Raw genomic sequence first — 21,917 nt, forward strand, 5'->3', positions numbered from 1 at the left:
CTATTAATGTCAAGTGTTTATACAACATTAATGTTAAACATGAACAGCATATTTTCTAAAGTTGACTGAGGTCACACATAAGCGACAAGCTGACAAAGCACAAATAACAGAACGAGTTTCCCTGCTGGCGTTCAGCTGATTCCAGCAGCAGCTGATCCAGGACGGCACAGACCTCAAATTGGATAAAGACTTTAATGGCATTAATGACTGTTGAGGAGCAAACAACAGCTCGCGGTGGCATACCGGGGATGAGGCTAAATGAATTTGAACCAGGAATCCAGAAACAACTCACACTACAAATAACATTAACATTTCACAAATGAATACATTTTGCTATATTCATTAATAAAAACAATATCAAAAAGTGCATGTTAATAAGTAAATGTTTCCAGGTAACTCTTGCCTGCATTAGATAACTTGCCAAGAATGTAGTTAACTTTAATGTGAGAGTGGTTGTTGTTTTTAATGGTTGATTTAGTATTTGGAATGAGATTATTCCCCCACAGGCAACAAACACACCTCAACCTTACTACTACAGCATGTCATCATGTGTCCCAGCTACTAAGCAATAATATGAGTCATAATTATGTGTTTACATCACACAGTCGACCACTCTCAGACAGACTGATCCACAGATCAGACAGTTATGTGTTTACATTACTGTACGTCCAAGTCTGAGACTGCAGCGTGAGTCAGAATCCTGTGCTAACACAACCGTTTGGTACAGAGGCACAGTTTGAGTTCTAATGTCTTGTTGAAAAATTAGTTGTTCCTAATCTGAATGAGCCATCTACAGCACTCTGCTGAAGCATGCAGTAAAAAATGGCCAGGGTGCACTGCAGGTTTCAGAATAATCAAAATAGTGTATAGGAAACATTTTGTTGTGGTTGAATACAGCAATGGCTTGTAGAACACCACAAGAAGACTATTTCACCACCACCCACAGGAGCAGATCTGATCTCATTGTACAAAAATTGCACTGCATGTTGTTCTTGCATGTTGTTCTTCTTATACTGACGATGACAATGACCAATTTAATCTTTAGTTTTATGTATTCATCATTTTAAAAACGGCATGTTTTATATTACATTTTGTTTTATTTCTCGAGTTTCACACATTGTTCTTGTCAATAAAAAGAAATCAAATGTCTTTTATGTCACTTCAATGGAGAAAAGACACTTGATTGTGCCAGTTGTTGAATGTGCCCTTATATTGTAAATGGAAAATACATTCTGCTAATCTCCTATTAGTAGAGCCTCATAATTAAAGAATAGTGTGGTCAGTCAAGTTTTGTTGTTGTTTGTGGGAACAAATAAAAGCTGAATTAAATATTACTTTAAATAAATGAAATTATAATAACAACAATGTTTCCATTGCTTTTTGTATGAATGAGACCATTAGATCAAATCAGATGACCAATGACTAATAAACAGGAAGAGACAGAAAAAGCTCATGTTTTGGTTAAGTGTGAATAAGATGTGGTCAAGGGTTAAAAGTGCACTACAGGATGACACAGAGTCAGTGTGTGGTGATACAACGATGCTGCTTTCTCAAAAACAGTGATGATGACACTGTAACTGTAGTCATATACTCTAGTTTAGCAAAGTGAACCTCATAGGGAACGGTCATCTTTATAATTATCATCAGGGCCCTACAGTACCATTGAAGACACTGAGGTCATGTTCTCTGTATTTATTTTGTTTCAATTTTCTTAATTACCCACCCAACTATACTGAGGTCATGACAACACAATTCCTGGCAGAATGGACCATTTTAAAATTCATATAGGGGAATAAAACGGTGACACTGTATTTTACAGGTCGTAATGTCCTTATATTTTCTAAACTTTCCTGGAATGAGTAGCAGTAAATTGGCACAAAATATGATTTCATAATTAGATGTAATATTACAAATATTCAAACATTTTAGAGACCTTTTTTTTGTGTTGTCATGACCTCAGTATTTCTAAAATCCTGGCCCTGACTATCTGTTGAACACGATAGCTATGTACAGCACTGACCACTCCTTATCTTTTTATTTGATTTTTATTTGTTATCTTTTTGAATGTTAATGCAGAACAATTACGCCATTTGTCATTGTTTTTGACCAACTGCATCCGAGCCTGGAAGACTTGTATTCCCACATGGGGAACACCTGGAGGCAGATGGAAATAAGTGTATGTTAGGGCTGCGTTCTGTCTCAGCAACCATACAGTATGGAATAGCAAACACAACAAGATTTCAAAACATAACACACCCAGCTCTTGGCAAATCAGCTCTCTGGTTAAAACGTGTGACTGAAAGCTGAAATAATATTGAAACCCAATCCCACCCAGGAAAAGTATGTTTACTCATAACTTATAGTCTAGCAAAACAGGTACTGTACACAACTTGTTGGCACTGTACAGGTTTGGTCACAATGGATGGTAGGTGTAGCACTGGTATCATGGACACTGCATCTGGTTCTACAGCAAATATTGAAGGCGTGATCACTTCATGCCATAGTATTTGTTCCAAGTAAATCATTTAAAGTTCAATTCCCGGCAACCAGGAGAGAAAAAAGGGCTTTTCAGGTCTTTTGTAGATCAACAATAGCACAACAGGAGGTACAGTAAGTCTGTCAAAATCAGCAAGAGACCCGTACACTTCTGACGCCACTGTGGTGTCTCAAAATATTCAAACACAATCTTTTTATGTGTGCCAAATAGGATGTAAATTCATAAATAACCAGAGGAGTTGGTGAAGTCTCCCTCCAGGGTCCTGACTTTCATCTCTCTTTCAAATGTAGGAAAAATGCCTGAAGTCATAAAAAGGTTTTTCCATGAAGAATAAAGGCGTGGATTTATTTCTGTTACCATAAACAGATTTTTTTGAAAAGAGATGAGTTGGATCAGCAGTTACTTTCTAAATAGCTTGTAGTTCTGTCGAAGTTTCCTTCAACCTGTTTTCACACATTCCTGAAGTGTCTCACCCTGAGGTGCTCCTGGCAGCAACACACCATCCATCACTACCTACGGTACCAACCACAAGAGGCAGGCCTCTGCTGCTTGTAGCGGCATGCATCTCACACCGCAATCCTGATTTCATCATTCAACCTTCAACAAACAAACATTATTCATTTGTCTGAAATCTATCATGATAGGGTGTGGCAGGTGGGCTGATTACTACTTCCCACCCCTCTAAGGTCAGTGAAGAAGGAGGCTGATATATTTCTGCATTTATGATGGTATGTAGAAATGGAGGCCCAAATTATTCGGTGTGTGGGTGTGAACAGAATGATGGTTTAAATCTGTGAATATGTCCACAATTGGAAACGCAGGCCTCTGCTATACCAACTCAGTCGATTTCTGCCCCGCACAATGCTTATTACAGTTGAATCAAAATCCAGATTTCATGCTGTAAAACATTACACTATAGAGCAAATTAACAGTCAAAAAACAGCATTACGATTACAGTGTTGTGTGGCTTCACTTTCAAACACTTGTTGCTTTAATTAACACACTTAATGTTAGATTTAGTTGAGTTTTTTTAGCAGGTAGGTCTGTGTTATGCATAGTGATTTACAGTTGTATGTGTTATTGTACATGTGGTTAGTTGACAGCTGTGCTACAGGGAAAGCTAAAGTCTAGAAGGTAAAGTAGAAGCCTGAACTATTTATCCAGGTTTGTGTGAACACAATAATCACATGAATGTGTGAGTGTGTCCACACACGGAAATGTGGCCCTCTTGTATCAACAGCCGAGTTGATTTCTGCCCTGCACGGTGCTTATCTCAGATGAACAAAAACAATTTTGCAACAAGAGATGAGAGGTCAAACCAACAACACTGGCACTCAGTTGTGGCTGCAGCATGTTCAGGGAATGACGGGGCCTAGCCCGTACAGCTACAAGAGAGATGGATTTATCAGATGCTGTACAGTATTTCCACTCCACACAGGAAGGAAGGCTTGTGCAGATTAGATGTTTTACTGTCCCAACAAATTTAATCTATACATCTGAGGAAATAAGGGATACATCTAAATCTAAAACCCTTTTCATAGCCGGACATTTGGACATAGCAGCACAGGCATGATTAGTAACATTAATAATGGCACCATTCCATTTAAGTGCTCTCAGTAGTAGTAATTACATTGTTTTATTTATTTATTAATGTTATTAGTTACACCTGTGTTTTTCTTGCCACAACATGTTAAAATAGCTGCTTGGCTACAGCAATTTGTCTGTTCAAAACCAGTGTTTGAGATGTGAAAAGACAAAGCTGTAATCAGACTGTGAATGTGAGGTAAGCAGGATACAGGACCTGACATCGATACGCTTAGCGAGCTCCAGCAGGTGTTATTAAATAACTCATTCAGCAACACACTTCTGTTGAACAATAAGTAACAAACCTCAAATTCCAGAGAAGCACTGCCCTGCAGCCGAAACACAAACATGATCCATCTCCCTTATCTTGTGACGTGCTCCTTTAAACATTGGACCATGCGCTATCAAATGTGATTCTGTTAAAGTCCTTATCATAATTCTAAGTTAGCTTGTAATTTTTAGTCTATTACACATATTGTTCATACTTGTTGCACATTGTATATTGTTCACATTTTACATTTCACACTTTTATTTAGAATAGAGCTGCTAAAGGCTAGTGTGTATGAGTCTTTCCTCATAAATTACATGGTATTAAACCTTTTCTGGGGCCACAACACTGACATACCACCAATTTGGAAATGACTTGCATTCTGAAGTACATTTTACCAAAGTAGAATTGGTGTGTTATTGCGCATTCCCTTTTTTTTCTGGGTAAAAGATGTGTTGACTTCCTCCAGCAGTATACTTTTCCAATGAAGCCAAATGACTTTCAAAGAAATTCTCTGGTATGGTGAGCTGTTCAGTGTAAGCTTACACTTAAGTGGGCAGAAAGCCAGTCATATCTGACTCCAATTGTTAAACATTTACAAAAACTATGAGGAAATGGAACATCCTGAAATGTGCATTCTGTAATTATTACAAGGAAAATAAAAGATCAATTTTACTTAAAATTGTTTAACTTTTATTGTTGATAAATGTAGTATATGCAATAGAAAAATTCTCAATCACATGAAGTACAGTCATAGTGCGAATATGTTCTCCAGTCAACAATTACAGTAATGTATAAACCAGCATCTTTTAGTTCAACAGCTTTATACTCAACTGTCTAACAAATCACATTAAGTACCAATTTCCAGTTTCACTGAAAAGAGAGAAACATTGCAGCAAAATGTAGTTTTTATTGCTCCAACTGATTGTTCAAACTGTATACAAAAATCAACTTAAGACACAAAAAGATCTACAATACAAACATTTTACAAAAATCATTCTGATAAGAATTTCAATAAAAAAATTATTTTTTAACAATTTTAAGGCATTGTAATGAAATGATAAGAATACATTTAAGTGACTTACTATAAGGGAATGCATAGAAATTGTGCAGCTTCTACAAAAACACATGTAAAGTTTTTATTGGACAGAAAGACATTTTGGCCATTAAGTGGAAAACCACTAGTGTATACAGTATGCCAATGTGTGATATTCTGACAGTTCTAAACCATAAAAAGTGTGTTGCGCCTCTACCAGGAAACTGCTTCAGATACAGTGAATAAAGACAAAACTAATCTAAACCTTCACACCAACATGAGGTTACAATCAAATATTTAATATTGTATCCCTGTACAAGAGAATCCATTTCAGATGCAAGTAGTGTCATATTTTATAATTCTGAATTCCTAGAATGTGTACTGTGTGACATTAAAAACTGGACGGTGGAATAAACACAGAAGTGACATATATTTATATTCCAAAAACACGTGAAAATATATTTTTTTATGTAAACAAATTTCAGATTTCATTCAATACGAATAATTTGTGGTAGGTAAACCATTTGGTTAGGAAAATCTTTCAGAAAACCAGCATGAGAGTTATAGTGTTATAATGCATATAGTTACTTTGTGGCAATCATGAATGCACTCAACGTCAGTATTTGGTCCATGTTTGTCAGTAGTTCTACTCAATATTTGTGCATGCTGGGGTACAGAATTTAGGAGTTCAGTCAGTTGATGGCTGTGCTACAGAGAAAACTGAAGTCAACCAAGGTAAACGGTCTACTATAAGCGATGAGAGGATATCTGATTTTTCAGTCAAAGCCAGACTTGGTACCGTTAAGTGCTCGACCCAGAATCTCAACCCTGAAATGGTTTGACATACTGAATTTTATTTAAGAAATGCAAGACATATTTTTTTTGAAATTGTATTTTTCTGTGCTTCTAGTCTCATTTCTCTTCTCACAATCCAGATACTGACTTTGTGGGGTAGTTTTTGGGGTAGTTTTTGCATGTTGGAGTACTTCCAACTGTACCTTGGAGTACATCGGTGTACATTGTAGACTGAAAGAAATACCCTGAAATGCAGAGGATGTTTTGTTTCCTTCCATTCACTCTGGTGAGGAAAATCCTTCCCCTACTAACCTCTATAATATGTAATTTAACTCCCAGGTCCTTGCACCCCTCCCTCATGGTCTGTGGTATAATACAATTCTATCTTTTGACTTTACTCCTAGTCTACAAAACATCTAACTTACACTTCCCTCCATTTTTTCCCTTAACAGTGCTACGTCCCCCCCAACCCAACCCTGTCCATGAAGTGCTATTTTAACAGGAGCTGGTCTGGAGGTTGCTCTCAGTGAGGATAGAGGTGATGGTGGAGGGGTCATACAGGCTGTCGTCGTCATCGTCTGAACTGAGGGCTGATGAATCCAAAGCTGGGCGCATTGCTGCCTGCGTTTTTCTCCTGGGATGCATAATCATCAGTGATATTATTGAGACCATTACTAACTGTTGACACACACTTTATTTATCAGTCGCTTCATTCGCAAACGTTAGTGCTGCTAAGGTGATCATGGCTCTCCCTCTGCTGGCAATACACGGGAACAACATGCATCTCCTTGTTAGTAGTGGGAGCATGTCTGGAATTTAATTTCCCCCGTGGTGCATTAGTAATGTGCCTTTTTAGTTTAATGAAATACCTTTTCACACATGGGTGATTGCTGATTTGTTACACACACACACACACACACACACACACACACACACACACACACACACACACACACACACACACACACACACACACACACACACACACACACACACACACACACACACACACACACACACACACACACACACACACACACACACACACACACACACACACACACACACACACACCTTTGTGACATACTGCACCTCTGGGTGAATCTCTACCAGGTGTGTAACAGACAAGGAATCTGGGTTCGCTGCTAATAACATCATTTACATGCAGTTTTATTCATTCTGTGACATAAGGAGGAGACACACACATGCATGCGTATGCGCGTACGCACGCACATGCGCGCCGCCAGGAGGTGTCTTGCATAAGCGCACAGTGAGTAACAAATTGGATGAGAGAAAAAAATTGGATACAAAGAAAAGGAAATGCTTACTTGAGCTCAGTTTCCAGTGCTGTGACTCTGGTCTGCAAGGCCTCTTTGAGCTCCATCTGTTCCTCCATGTCTCTCTGGGCCTTTCTCCTGAGCCCATCTATCCTTTCCAGCTCGGTCTCTCCTTCATCCACCTGCCTCTTTAGAGCTTTGACTCTCAGAGCGAGCTGCAACACAGGATGAGGTTGAAGTGTAGTTTTACTGTGTAGTGTGTATGTGAGTGGTATTGATGTATTCCCGTGTCTCAAGAGTAAATTCAAATATTGATACACATTCAGAGATGAATGGGTTTACCTGGTCTCTCTGTTCAGTGTGTGTTTGTTTCTCCTCATCCAGCGTCATGTTGAGATCTTTTAGTTTCCTCTCCAGACGTCGTTGAGACGCAAACACAGAGTTCTTCTCCCTTTAGATATACAAGAGAAGAAGATAACACAAGACGTGGGAGCATGTTAATGAGTAATACTCTCCCCATGTTGCCTATTGCCAAAATGCCCTTCAGCAAGACATTTGCCACCTCATGAAGATGCTCTGTAGCCAGGAGTTGATATATTCAGTTGTCAAACAAGTAAAAAAAAGAAGAAGGTGATCCAGAATGAAGATCTACTGGACTGCAGAATGTTTTCCGTCTGCTGCACTGTACCTTTCCTCGGTCCGTAGGCGTTCTTCCAGCTCCTGGATCTTGTTCTCCAGCTGGGAGACTCCTGCTGAGGAGCGAGACTGGCCCTCCATGTCGGCCACACGACTCCTCAACTCTTTCAGCTGCAGGGACAGACATGGACAAACAGCAGGTCAACATACCCAAAATATACTCGAGTGGGGTCAGGGTGGGTATGTTTTAGCAGACTGAGGACTTCAGTAACTGATGATTACAAACATCAGCAAAGCGAGATGTTGTGTATGTGTTTACATACATGTCTCTCCATGGCGTTCTTGTCCAGCTCCAGGTCCTGTTTGGAGGATCGCTCCTGCATGAGCTCAGAGCGGAGCTGATCGATCTGGTCTCTGCTCCTGGCCACGCGGTCGGTCAGCATCTCCACGCTGCTTCTCTCCTCCTCCAGCTCCAACTCCACGCGCTTCAGCTTGTCCTGATGATGAGAAGATGAGATCAACTTTATTGGATGCTCAGAAAGGACACGGTGTGCACTGGATTAGCCCCAGTGAGAGATTTGATGGTGCAGTTTGGAAATGTAAGCATATAAATACTCTTGATCTGTTGTACTTCCTGATAACATGTATGTGCATTTAACTAGGTCTACAGGATAATCTATTACCCATATTTGTTTGATGTACAAATAGAAGTACGACATGTGAAGAAACATGTCCAGAAATAGGCAGAGACAGCTATAGTATACTGACGTTGTATGCAGAGCGGAACTATTACCAGCAGAGAGCCATGCAGTACGATACGATACGATACGATACGATACACTTTATTGTCCCTGGGGGGAAATTCATTTTGGGCACAATGATGCTGCTTACATTACACACAGTGAATAGTAATCTACAATCAGATTAAAAGATACCGGCCAGTAAATAGAAAACTGTCGATCAATATATATAGTTGGTGCAACGGCAGCAAGTAATAAATAAATACAAGACCACATTTAATAAATATTAAAAAACAGTAGTAAAAACATATTACTACTAGTCAGTTGCCAACATTAAACATGGCCACATATTGCACAGACCCTCTACTGCACTACTGACAGTATTGCACTTGAACAAATTAATTTTTATAGCATTATTATTATTGTCATGGTTTATTCTCCCAAACCGTTGAGGTGAGCAGATGCACAGACTGTATCTTACCTCCAGGATGCGAATTTCCCTGGTTTTCTCATTGTGGCCGTTTTTGTTGGCCTCTATCTCTCCCTCAAGGTGGCGCAGTCTGTTGGTCAGAAGCTCTTTATCCAGCTGGTGGTTGTCTCTCTCCTCACATACAAGCAGGAGCTCCTTCTTCTGTCGTGACATCTAGTTAGATTTATAATAATATTAGAAACAGCAATGCCAGACTGAATTTTCATCAAGGAATAAATGTTGTTTTGCATGTTTATATCACACGGACACATGAATACAATCAGCCAAGCATGCACCATGAATATTATGTGTCAAAACTACTGAAAACATTCAGACCAGACATTCATAATAAAAACAACAACCCGGCCAAGCAAGCGAGTGAGCACTGCACACAAACACTCCCAACACAAAAACACACACCTCTTCCTCCAGTCTCCTTAGATTTATATGGCTTTTTTCGAGTTCACCCTGGGCATCGTTTCCGTGACGTTGCGCCTCCTGCATTTCCTTGCGTGCCCTCTCTCTCTGTTCCTCCAGCTGAACTCGGAGAGTCTGCGCCTCCTCTCTTGAGGACACGGTCAGAGACTCATACTGACAAGGAGAAAAAATCAAAGAGGGTGAATTCTTTATCTGTGAATCCTCTAATGAGCAGCTGGATGATCCATCCTGAAGAAGCTTTCATTTGTTTGCAAAGGTATAAAAAAAAAGAAAAAGGATATCCCCATAGAAATAGCAAACGGCAACGGTACACACAAAAATACCTACCTCTTGGACCATACTGCTACGTTGATTTAAATAGGAATGTCCATTCTACTCTCATATCTATTTTGATGAATCTCGCCTTATTACCTCTTTGTTGAGTTTCTCCAGAGCGCTTTCCTGCTGTCGTTTGGTCTCCTCCAGCTGGTTGAAGGTCTGTTTGAGTGTCTCCTTGTCTTTCTCCGTTTCCTCCACCCGCAGGATAAGTTCACGTTGCTCCTGGCTCAGTCTGGAGGCTTTTCTCTTGGCCTCATCGAGCTCAGATCGCAACCTTCTCACCTCAGTGTGGAGGGCGATCTCTGCCTCGGAGCTCTCTGTGGCGTTGGCCTGCAGCTGAGCCTGAGGAAACCACAGAGGATGTCCCGTTAAATACGTCTGCTGCTGTCAGGGTATCTAACACACTAATGGTCTATGCCACACTGTAGTGTGTGAGAGGATGTAACCTACCTCTAACCGTGAGAGTTTCTCTTTGAGACGTGTGTTGGCCTCCTCCTGCTCCTGCTGGGCATCTTGGAGCGATTTAACGTCCATCTGAGCTCTACTGAGGCGTGTTTTACTGGCTTCCACTTCCTCCTCAGCTAATGAGAGTTTCTCTTTGAGCTGGCTAGCTTCATCCTGTGTCTCTCCAAGCTTCTCCTCCAGAGCTGAGATGATGGCTGGGTCTGGGAGCTATAGGCAGGAAGGCGAGGGAATGATATTGACAAAAAAATACAAGAGATGATGGAGATTAAAGATGAGAATTTCTAACCAACTAGACCCCCAACTTAGTTGTGCTAGTCAGGTGATTCATTTTATTTATTTTCTTGTAACCTCAGTAAGATTTAACCAACCCGTTTGTTTTTCTCCTGTGCCTTGGCAACATCCTCTCTGGCCCTCTGTAATTGGTCCTTAAGCCTGTCAATCTCATACTTTAGTTCTGCCTCCTGGTCCTGGTGAGATTTTTTTATGGAGATGACCTCCATGACCTTCTTGTCAAACACTGCCCTCTGCTTCTCCACCTCAGACTTGGCCTTCTGTAGATCAGTACTGCACCGCTGAAGTTCCTGAACAGAAATATGGGCAAATGATGGTTAAACTGCTTGATTTCTGTCAAAGACACAGGACTCAGAGAACATGTGAAGCTGAGTGCATGTTCACCTGCTGGAGAGTCTGTGTGTGGCCAGGGTCTGGTATCTGTTGTTTCATGGTGCTTACTTTCTCCTGGAGCTCCTTTAGCCCCTCCTCAGTCTCCTCTTTTTCCAGACGGGTTTGCAGGAGTCTAAATGTAGATCAAATACAGCTGATCCGAACAAGTTGTACCATATAAACATATTGTAAGTACTGCTTGATTATGTGATCCACAGCAGTTAGATTGTATAGGTGAATAATGCCATGTGAACTTAATTTACTTTGATGTACTCAACAAGCAAATAACTCATTACAGTATATAATCTTCAACAGGAAATAAATCAGCATTCCCTGTTACAACAGTCAGACATATTCACAGAAAACAAGTCTAGAAAATGTTTTTTTGCTAAACAAAAATGTAAGATCATCCACACCACCCAAATAGTTTATGCTTACATATAGTGTTACACTGTATGGACACAATGAAGACGTAAACAGCCAAATGTAAAAATGTCCAGATTGTTACTGGTGTTCAGCACCACTGCTCAACCACAGTACTAAATATGGTCCATATTCCCATTGAAACCTATGGTACTTGACGCTTCATGGTACATATTTAAACTTGGATCATGTACACAGTTGTGAATTAGGGATGTAAGTGTGGATGGCCTTGGAACTACAGCCAGACAGTTGTTAGCACAGCTAGGCACATCTACAGGTCTGCATATCTAAACACAAATACTGTTCAATTAGTGACTCTCACGGTGTTTCAGGACTGCTGGGTGGCTCTCTGACAGAGAGGGGGAGAAACATTGACCAGATGACATGGGATGAACACACATTAGTAGTACAGCAGGTGCACAGAGAAACCATGAAAAGACAGTGACAAAATCTATGTCCAAGTGAGCATCGGAAAGCCCAAATGCAGGTAGGTAATAATGAATACCCTTTGTGAACAACGATGTGTTAGAATGAACTCACTCTTGTTTGGTTGTTCGAAGTTCGTCTCTGGTGGCGTGAAACTGCTCCATCCAGTGGCTGCTCTCGTCTCTACAGTCTTCCAACTGCTGCTGCAGGGAGCGAACGGACGCATTCACACGCAATCGCTCTGCCTCGATCCCTGCGTGAGACTAAAAAAGAAGACAGAAGAATTGATGGCTAGAGCTGGGCAATATATCATATCGATATCGTGATATGAGACTAGATATCGACTTAGATTTTGGATATCGTAATATGGCATAAGTGTTGTCTTTTCCTGGTTTTAAAGGCTGCATTACAGTAAAGTGATGTCATTTTCTGAACTTACCACTGTTGTAGCTGTTCTATTATTTGCCTTTACCCACTTAGTCATTATATCCACATTACTGATGATTATTTATCAAAAATCTCATTGTGTAAATATTTTGTGAAAGCACCAATAGTCAACACTACAATATCTTTGCGGTAACAATATCGAGGTATTCGGTCAAAAATATCGTGATATTTGATTTTCTCCATATCGCCCAGCCCTATTGAAGGCACGTTTGTTTATATACCTACCATTTATTTCATAGACCGTAATACCTATGTAGATAGATAGACCACTCCACACGGTTTTAATTAAAGAGATCAAGTTTAAAATGTTGTTTCTTGATGCTAGATAGTGCACCTACGTTAAGCATGCTCAATGCACCGGTGCATGCAGCTTCTGTGGATGCTCCACAAGCTGACTCTTGTAAATCATTCTCAATAAGAAAATCTATTATAAGACGACATAAAATGATTGTCACAAAAACTTGTTGAAGTTGTTTCTCAGAGTTTTGCTGATGGGGTCCGTTGTTGAAGACTGGTATGCCAAATTTTTGTCTCCAACTTCAACACATTTTCATGGCAAATGAAAGCGATGATGAGCTGGCTACTACACACCTGAGACACCTGCTCCATGCTGCTACGGAGCTTCTCCATGTCAGCGCTGTACTGCTCTCGGAGCACCTCGATCTCTTTGTCATGTGTGGCCACCTCTTCCTTCAGAGCTCCTTTGAGAGCCGTTAGCTCCCGTTCTCTCTGTCTCAGTGTCTCCTCCAGCTTCTGTTTCAGCTGGCACACCTCCATCAGCTGTGCCTGACAAGACATCAGGTCCTGCAGACAAGGAATGCACGGTATTAACTTGATAAGCTTTTGATCTCTCAGTCTCAGTATTGCTCATGTGTTTGTTTACAAAAACCCTTATGCTTCTTAGCAGTAATTAAAGTTAATCTAGCTTTTGATTGGAAAATATTTTTCAATTTATCAACCTGTAAATATGTCTCTACATGATAAAAAATAGTGACTTGAGTAGCAATTTAGTCTTGATTTTTTTTAGTCTCATCTTATTTATTTTTTAATCCAATAGGGGGGAGATAGTTTCTCCCTGTGCATCCATGTGGGTTTGTGCGTTACCGTCTTGTTGCCATTCTCTCTTCTCAGTTCATCCTGAAGCTCAGCCAGCTGGTCCTCCATTGCTCTGACCCGAGCCTCTGCGTTCTCCCTGTCCATACGCAGCTGAGTCAGCCTGCGAGGAAAAGAGGACATACGCACTTCTGAAAGATTCTTTGAATTCAAATCACATACTTGATTGTCTTGTGAATAAGTTACAGTAACTGTTTGTTAATGAAATTGTGAGGACTGGGTGCTGAAAACAAAGTGGGCTTGTCATTCACCACGCTCCATCCAAGACCCACAGACAATGGTACCATGCCCCTTATTGTGTGTGTGTGTGTGTGTGTGTGTGTGTGTGTGTGTGTGTGTGTGTGTGTGTGTGTGTGTGTGTGTGTGTGTGTGTGTGTGTGTGTGTGTGTGTGTGTGCGTGTGTGCGTGTTGTATGCTGCCGTGTCCTCACTCTGATTGTGTTTCATTTAATTCTTTCTTCTTCCGGTCAAGCATCTCCTGGAGCTGCAGATTTTCATCCAGACAGGACTCCAGCTCAGCTTTCAGAGCAGGATCAGAATTGCTAACAGAGTTCTACGCACAAGCAGACATGATGAATAAATGAGAGCAGTGAAACATAAGACATAAGGTAGCTCTGGTGGCATTAACAATGGGCTTTAGAAAATGTTGAAGTGGGCTTGCATTTGCCCACCGATCAATATGCACAAGGGATTAAGTTCTTAGGAGCTATTAGAGATTAAGACCTGCCCACCTTCCTTAAACCAACATATAATGAGTCATTATTGAAGTTAGATTATTGTGTGTGTGCACCTTTGACCAGGCCAGAGGGCTTTAAGGATTAATGTGGGGATTAATCTGAAGCACACTTCAATGGAGCCCCAGCCCTCCTGGTAAGATTAGTTAAAGACATAAAAACTCTGAGGACAGTACTCTCAACCAACCAACAGCTTTTTTTCCCCACTTTGGTGCTCTCATTTCGAGGAGACTTGGATGAGTGTTTATGTGTGGCATTGGATGTGCACCGTGTAATCAGAGCTGATTCAAAGTGGCAGGTTACTCTCTGAATGTTAACATCCTCTGGTGGCAGCCAGTTCCAATCAGCCAAGTGAATTTAGGGAGGCTTGGTGGGTCATCCAAGGCCCTGAAACTACAGTAACAACCACAAACTCTTGCACACATTCTCCACGTCTTTAGTGTAAATTGTGTCTTATCCACCAGAGCAAAGTATAGAGGAACAATTCAGCATTGCTAATAATCTCGTACCTATTGGAACAGTTATCAATCTCTATGCCCTCACATATTTATTTCTATTTTACTTACCCTTCTTTCCGCCTGCAGGGCAGTTTGTAGTTCAGCAATCCTACTTTCAAGCTCCCACTTTTCTCTCATCCACTCTTCCTGAGGTCTCTCTTTGGGCTGTTGAAGAAAAATATATATGTGGACATACATGTCAGCAGTTTGCTCAAAATAGTTATTTTTCCAATTTACAAACTAGTGCAAGAACCCTCACAGAATGACATATTCTCAAACAGGACAAACCTTTAGATTCTGAACCTTCTGAAAGATGACCTTGGCTTTATGCTTGATGACAACATCACTTTCGTTGGTCCTGAGTAAAGGTGACAATGGCCCAATGTATAACACGTGCATATGTCATTATTTATTACCATTGCATTATGTCAACTGAATAAAGCCTGTACGTGTTTTGCCAAGATAACATGTAGGTTCATACCCTTGTCTCAGGATGTTGTGTATAGTCTGCATGACCCGCTCCTCTTCAATGGTCGTCTCTGCACTCTGACCCTGGTCCAGCAAAAGGTCAGGAGTCACCTTGAGACATAGATCAGAAAACTACTCTTGCAATGTTGCATGCTATGTGGCGTTTGTGGCTCACTAGAAATCAGCTGTGACGCCCAGCCATAAAACAATGGTATTCTTACTTGTGCCTCAGTCAGACTGGCGTGTGGTGTCTCTGCAGCGGCACATCTCCCTGGGGAAGTCCACTGGTTAGTAGAGTGTGCGGGAAATTTGGTGACAGCGGCCTGGCTGCGTCCCAGGCTGCTGTGAGTTGAGGACGGAGGTGAGGTGTAGGCGTTGGGAGTGAGGAGAGGAGCTGTAGCTCTGGGATCTTGTTGTTCAGGAGGGAGTCCTCTCTGTTGGCCACCAGTGTTACCACCATCAAACCTGTTTATGAGTCTGTTGACAGGAGTATGTCTCTGAGTTGTTTGTTGGGGAGGGTCAGGGTAGGACTCACTGCTTCTCACTGACCCCATTGACCGGTTGAGCCCTGCTCTGTACGAACCATCCCACATATTCCTTTCCACGCCACCCTCTCTACCACCGACATGCCGAACCTGCTCTCTCTCCCTACTTACCCCAATTCCTCCATCCAGATTCCCATAACTACCTGACTTTCCATCCCCTGGTGGCCTAGACAGCTGAAAATCCTCATCGCTTGCCCCTCCCTCTCCATCCCTGTCCAGCAGCGACCCATGGGACTGGGCCCGGCGTAGTGCCCCTCCCTGCCCACCATCTACATCTGCGCCTTGTATTCCGGCCTCTGCCTTCTCTCTCCTCCGGGGAAGGCTATTGTAACCAGGGGAGGTCCTGAGCTGGACCCCATACGAGTCTCCTTTCTCTCCGTCCTTCAGGACGACGTATGGCTGGCCAGCAATACCTTGCACCCTGACCGCCACGCCGTACTTGGAGTTGGTCTGGGACTTGGTCTTGGGCTGGGGCCCTGGCTGCCCCCCGCCAGTGTCATTGAGTTCATTGATGAAGCGGATCTGGACACCGTAGTCCACTGGGGTCATCCGACCTGAAGATGGTGTGCTCATGCTGGTAACACAGCAGAAGAAGAAGGAAGATCACACGAAAAACAGAGCTTTTGGCTAGTTTTCTGCATTCAACCAACAGGCTAAATATTTGCTTTGGTCTATTATTTTCATACCCCAAATGTTTGCTCTTTATGCATTGTTGTATATTAAATTACACTACAGTACATTTGTTTGGCAGATGCTTTTGTCTGCATTGACATACTTTTTTTCGCCCTACACATACACACAATTTAAGGTTCAGTGTTTTGCACACTTCAACATGAAAACAATTCTAAGTATAATTAAGAAAGTAATTTCTGCACGGGTCATTGAGCCCAAAAAAAAAGTTGTTTGTTTGTTTAGGATTTGGCTGAGGTATGTGTACCACAGACTGAAAAGCTCACAATTTTAAAATAAATCGTCCAGTTTATTGCAGATATATCGGTGTATATACCAGCCTATAAGGAACACAATCTTGCAGTACAGAAATGTCAAACAAGGTTTGAGATCATTTAACAGGGTCACTGTCACACAGTTTATCCACCAGACAGCACTGACAAGTTTACTTTGTCCACGGAAAATGTCCTGCTTAGTATCTTGGTCACAATTTTTTAAAAATATAAATCTAGGGGATCAGTACAATTTTATTTTATGTCTTACTATTGGCCGATTTATACTGTTATCAGATTTTTTTGAATTTATAAATATTGATTTCAGTATTGGCCTAATAAATCCTGTATCGGTTCGGGCTGTACTCACAATGGCAGGTTGAGGTTCGCTGGGAGAGAGAGAGAGAGAGAGAGAGAGAGAGAGAGAGAGAGAGAGAGAGAGAGAGAGAGAGAGAGAGAGAGAGAGAGAGAGAGAGAGAGAGAGAGAGAGAGAGAGAGAGAGAGAGAGAGAGAGAGACACAGACAAACACACAGATAGAGAGACAGAAATTACAAAACTGTCAATATCTTAGTCTTACACAGGGACTTGTCATACGTTTTGCTAACTCATCAACCCACACAGACAAGGCAATCTCTCTATATACATGTAGCTTTGAGTTCCCACCAGTATACAGTCATGAACAAAACAAGTCTCAGCCCTGAAAAGTTTTATAGGCAGTAACACATAGTTTCTGGCTCTTGACTGCTTGTGTGGACTTTGTTCTCAGTGCACTCCATTAGTCATTAACCTGAAAGCACACACCCACATATCACTTTCCCCTTGTAAGGACCAACAAATCTGTTCCCAACTTTTGGAAGTTTCCCAGCCAGATACTAAACCTATTTCCCTCTTCAAAACATTGACAGCTTGAATAGAGAGAGGGCAACTAGTAAGGACCTTTTCATTCTTTCACACTGTAATTTCTCCACTTCTGTGTTTTTCTTGACTCCCTAATTCTCCCCTTGATAGCCCTTGATGAGTAATTCTGAAACTATTTCTGGACTATTTCAACTGATCACACCTATGTCAAGGGTTAGTGATAAGTTACAGTCAGCCTTATTCGTCACTGGCAATAAAAGTACTGAACTGAAGATTCCTGATATTACACTGACAGATTGACCATGCTTTGTGTTAGGTCACATTGTGACATCTCATCCACATGTCTATTACGTACATGGGTATGGTTCATTAAACTCACACCAAACCTATTACAACACTCCCTCCCTGACCTCTGCACATTTTCCTTCCTCTCCACAGCTTTCCAAGGTGAGAGACAGAAAGTGGGCTGGGAGAGTGAAACAGGGAGGGGGAAGTGAGAGAGAAACAGAGAGAAAAAAAAAACACTCCGCTTTTCTTCTCTTATCTGTGCCTTGTGTGATAAAATCCAAAGTCAAGCTGGTCTGTGCACAACCCTCCCCCCCATACACACAAAGGACTGACTCAAAAAGTAACCATCAAACAGCTAACTCTGACACATGCGCCCATACATATATTGAATGCCTACACACACATTTTCATATTTATATACAGATTTTGCAAGCTGTATGATGCAGCACAGACCAAGCAAAGAATGAGATACAGTCAGCAAAGTGAGCCAAGACGGATGATTATCTTATATGTGCCTGCTGTGAAAGCAAAAAAATAATACGTAAAACAACTTTGGAGCAGGAATAGGTGATGGAAAGTGTCTGGGCTGGCAGTGAGCTAAGCAACGCGAGAGGTTTGACCTTCGAAGGTATCTGTGTGCTTGTGGTGCGTAAGCATCGTGCGCACACAGACCTGCTCATCAGACAATTCCATCTAAGTCCATTTTGTTCCCCCACCCTTTGGGAACCACAGAGGAAGCACCGTGTCACAACGTATTTGTGCAGTCGAGCATCAGCCAGTCATCACAGCAAGGTCAAGCATGTCATGCACGGACAAATGTGCCATATGCGGGCAATGTCCACTGAATTCATATGAATGGCGATCTGTAGAGTCTAAGTGTGCCAAACTGACTTACAGATAAGTAAATGTAAGGTAATTACAATTATGTTCTCTTTTACCATCTGTTCATCTGCATCTCTTGATCAGTTTCATGTCTGTATGTCAGTGAGGAGGAACGCAGTCCCAGCTCCAAGAGGGACAGGGGTGAGGGGGAACCCATCCTATTGTCCAGCTGATGTGGGGCGGAAAATGAGGGCAGCAATTCTGAGAATGCCAAAATGATCCCTATGGTATTTCAGTCCCTTTCTTACATTGTTTATGTGATTAGAAGTTGGTTTTAACACTGACATTTCTTGTGAAAATTAACATGTCTGGCACTGTGTGCCTCTGTATCCTTTAGATCTGAAACAATAGTTGATTAATCAATTAGAAATTAAATGATTGTTCTTTAGTTCCAGCTTCTTAATTGTGCAAATTTGCTGCTTTTTTAATCTTATGTGATCGTAAGAGATTTTTTTCCTCATGTGATAGATGAGATTTTTCATTATGTTCGGGCATTTATTAGATTAAACAAATGATCAAGTAAATAATGGGAAGATTTATTGACAATTTCAAAAACTGTAAGTTTCGGCCCTAGTATTCTTTTACTAAGTTACAGGCACTCAACCTGTTTTATTAATAGGATGTGTATCCCTACAAGCTTTTTGAGGTTTTCTTGCCTCCTTTCTCTTGACTCTGCCAGTCACGTTACCCTGCAGTTATGCTGACGGGCTCTCTGCCTTTGGCCTCAAATTGAATTCTGCACAGTTAATTGAATTGGAGCTGCTTCCCTGTTAAGATCTGAGATGGAATGGAAAATACAATTAGGAGATTAGAGCGGTGTGGAGAGAAATGAAACAACAGCAATGTGTGGAGTCATGAAAGTGTCAGCATGGTTAATGTGATCAGATCATATCTGGCCTAAAACGGATTCAGCTGGAGAGAGCAGCAATGGATCAAGGTTATTTAGGTCTTAACTTTTTTATGTGCTTCTGTGCTTTTAGTATGTAGAATGTATTGACAATTTGGACACTGACAATAGCTGATTATTGTCTATCATTAGCCTGTTGATTATTTTTTCAATGCATTGATTAATAGTTTAGTCTATAAAATGTCAGAAAATAGTGTAAATCGTTCATTACAATTGCCCAAGCTGACATCTTGCATCTGCTGAGGATGACTGAGTGAGATGAGGTTAAAAGCGACAGTAAACGAGTAGATGGGCCTAGAGTTAAGGTTTTTATGTCAAACTACTGGTTTCAAAGTGAATAATGATCATTTGTCAATGATATAATAGAGAGAAAAGCAGCAAATACACACATTTAAGAATAATTAATTCTTTACTTGATAAGTTACTTTAAATAATTAAATCGATCACCAAAATTGTTGTCAAAGCATTGTAGTCGACTGACTAATCAATTAATTGATAAACTGTTTAAACACTATATATACACAGCATACTATTAAGCCAACACAGACAAGCTGTAAAAAAAGTAGTTTACCCCTTTTCTTTCAGGTAAATTATTACGTTTTTACAGGCATAACTTAAAAAATAGAAACATGAAGGTGTAAGTAACAGCGATGGACAAAACAGTAGCTCATGGCTCCTGTGTCCTTTAAGGACCTGCAGCCACTCAGTCCTCCGGGTATTCTCCTTCTCCATTACATTCTTGACATAAAACCAGGCCATCTTCCTCTCTCAAGCGGTCAACCTCTCTCCAAACTTGCCACTGCTCGCCTTTCATGCTCAAACAAACAGCCATTTATTCCTCTTTTCAAATCCAAAGAACTTCATTGGCATAACAAAGAGATACTTCAGTGTTACCAAATAGTACACAAATGACACCATATTAGGAGCACATAAATACGCCCCTCCCTTGCCCCACATTCCAGACACTTGTTTCTCTCGGTCCTTTCCACTTACACAGGCTAGTGTGTGTGTGTGTGTGTGTGTGTGTGTGTGTGTGTGTGTGTGTGTGTGTGTGTGTGTGTGTGTGTGTGTGTGTTATTGATTTATGGGATTTGGGATTTTATCTGCAGACTAGAATATTTGTAACTTTTTACAAACCGTTATAACTCTGACCAGATTTAAGAATTGCTAACAGGTTAAACTTTATTAACACGTAAAATTAAACTGTGTCTACATGGTCAATGGCTTAGCAAGTTAAATGCTATAATTATTCAATTTCGTGGCAAAATCCATGAGCCTTTCCCCACACTCCTGCTTGCATCATCAGTATCATCTGACTCAAGCTCAATCTTAAAGAGCATCCCCGTATTATAGACCTGCTCTTCAAAATGTCCTTGAGAGTTTACAGAGAATAATTTACGTCAAGCTATTTTATTATTATGTTGCATTATATTCAAGGCCTAGATGGATTTGAAATGTGGTTACATGTAGTCTCTTGTGTCTTCAACACGAACGCTATCTACAATAAATCCTCCTGGTAGGAGGTAACTTTAGGTAAGACCTGTTTTGGAGTGAAACCTTTAAGTATGAATTCCTTTGGCATTACACCATATTTAGTTTAGTATTTTAAGTCTTATATTTTACTTTCAGAAACGTGTAGTCACCCTGGGAGTACTTATACATCGAACAGAAACATTTGCAGACATCCCTCACATCATGTACTTCACATAACATTAACAGGCAAGTTACTCTGAAGTAACGTTAGCTAGCCCTAAGGTTACCATCAAACTAACGTTAGCTACCAAGCTAACGTTAAACTGGCTAACAGAAAAAACTCAGTGATACAATATTGTAAAACATGACTACAGAACTAACTTAAACGAAGTAATTAGCTCCACATAGCAAACGAAAAACATCCCAAAAGGACGTTAACTGTCTTGACAGGTCGTGTCTGTCTGGTTTAGCTGTCTGGCTATGACAAGTCCAACAAAAAGCGTAAAGTTACCTCTTTTTCTAAAGTTATTCCTTTGCTCCTCTTTTACACTTCACTTTCCTTGTGTCGATGACAATTCAAATGTTTTCCATCAAAGTCCACACAGAAAAGTGGGTGAAAATCCAACTCCTACGCAAATTAACACAGCAACAAGTTCATTATGCGGCGACTGCAACCTGTTACCTTTGTCGGGGATGTAACTGTCCCGCCCAGCATCTCCGGAGGGAGCG

The 21,917-nt window shown here is 40.9% G+C and overlaps 1 protein-coding gene across 3 annotated transcripts; it reads right to left on the minus strand.

Moving 5' to 3' along the window:
- Positions 1 to 5,019: 5,019 nt before the first annotated feature.
- On the minus strand, positions 5,020 to 21,882 carry LOC120562657 (cingulin). Of its 3 annotated transcripts, none has more exons than XM_039806491.1 (21): positions 21,700 to 21,882; positions 15,515 to 16,412; positions 15,307 to 15,377; positions 15,114 to 15,183; positions 14,895 to 14,990; positions 14,026 to 14,147; positions 13,587 to 13,698; positions 13,074 to 13,286; positions 12,150 to 12,298; positions 11,932 to 11,958; positions 11,199 to 11,319; positions 10,892 to 11,104; positions 10,509 to 10,730; positions 10,152 to 10,400; positions 9,723 to 9,893; positions 9,315 to 9,476; positions 8,417 to 8,590; positions 8,146 to 8,264; positions 7,800 to 7,908; positions 7,509 to 7,672; positions 5,020 to 6,814 (listed from the first exon to the last, which is right to left on the minus strand). In XM_039806491.1, exons 2-21 carry the CDS (start codon positions 16,409 to 16,411, stop codon positions 6,676 to 6,678), a joined length of 3,600 nt encoding a protein of 1,199 aa, XP_039662425.1. In that variant the 5' UTR covers position 16,412; positions 21,700 to 21,882; the 3' UTR covers positions 5,020 to 6,675. The 3 variants fall into 3 exon arrangements, with proteins under 3 accessions (XP_039662425.1, XP_039662423.1, XP_039662424.1); XM_039806489.1 differs by having other exon boundaries at positions 15,307 to 15,404; XM_039806490.1 differs by lacking the exon at positions 11,932 to 11,958 and having other exon boundaries at positions 15,307 to 15,404.
- Positions 21,883 to 21,917: the final 35 nt, after the last annotated feature.

This window comes from Perca fluviatilis, chromosome 7 (genome assembly GCF_010015445.1).
Source record: "Perca fluviatilis chromosome 7, GENO_Pfluv_1.0, whole genome shotgun sequence".
NCBI classification, from domain to species: Eukaryota; Metazoa; Chordata; class Actinopteri; order Perciformes; family Percidae; genus Perca; species Perca fluviatilis.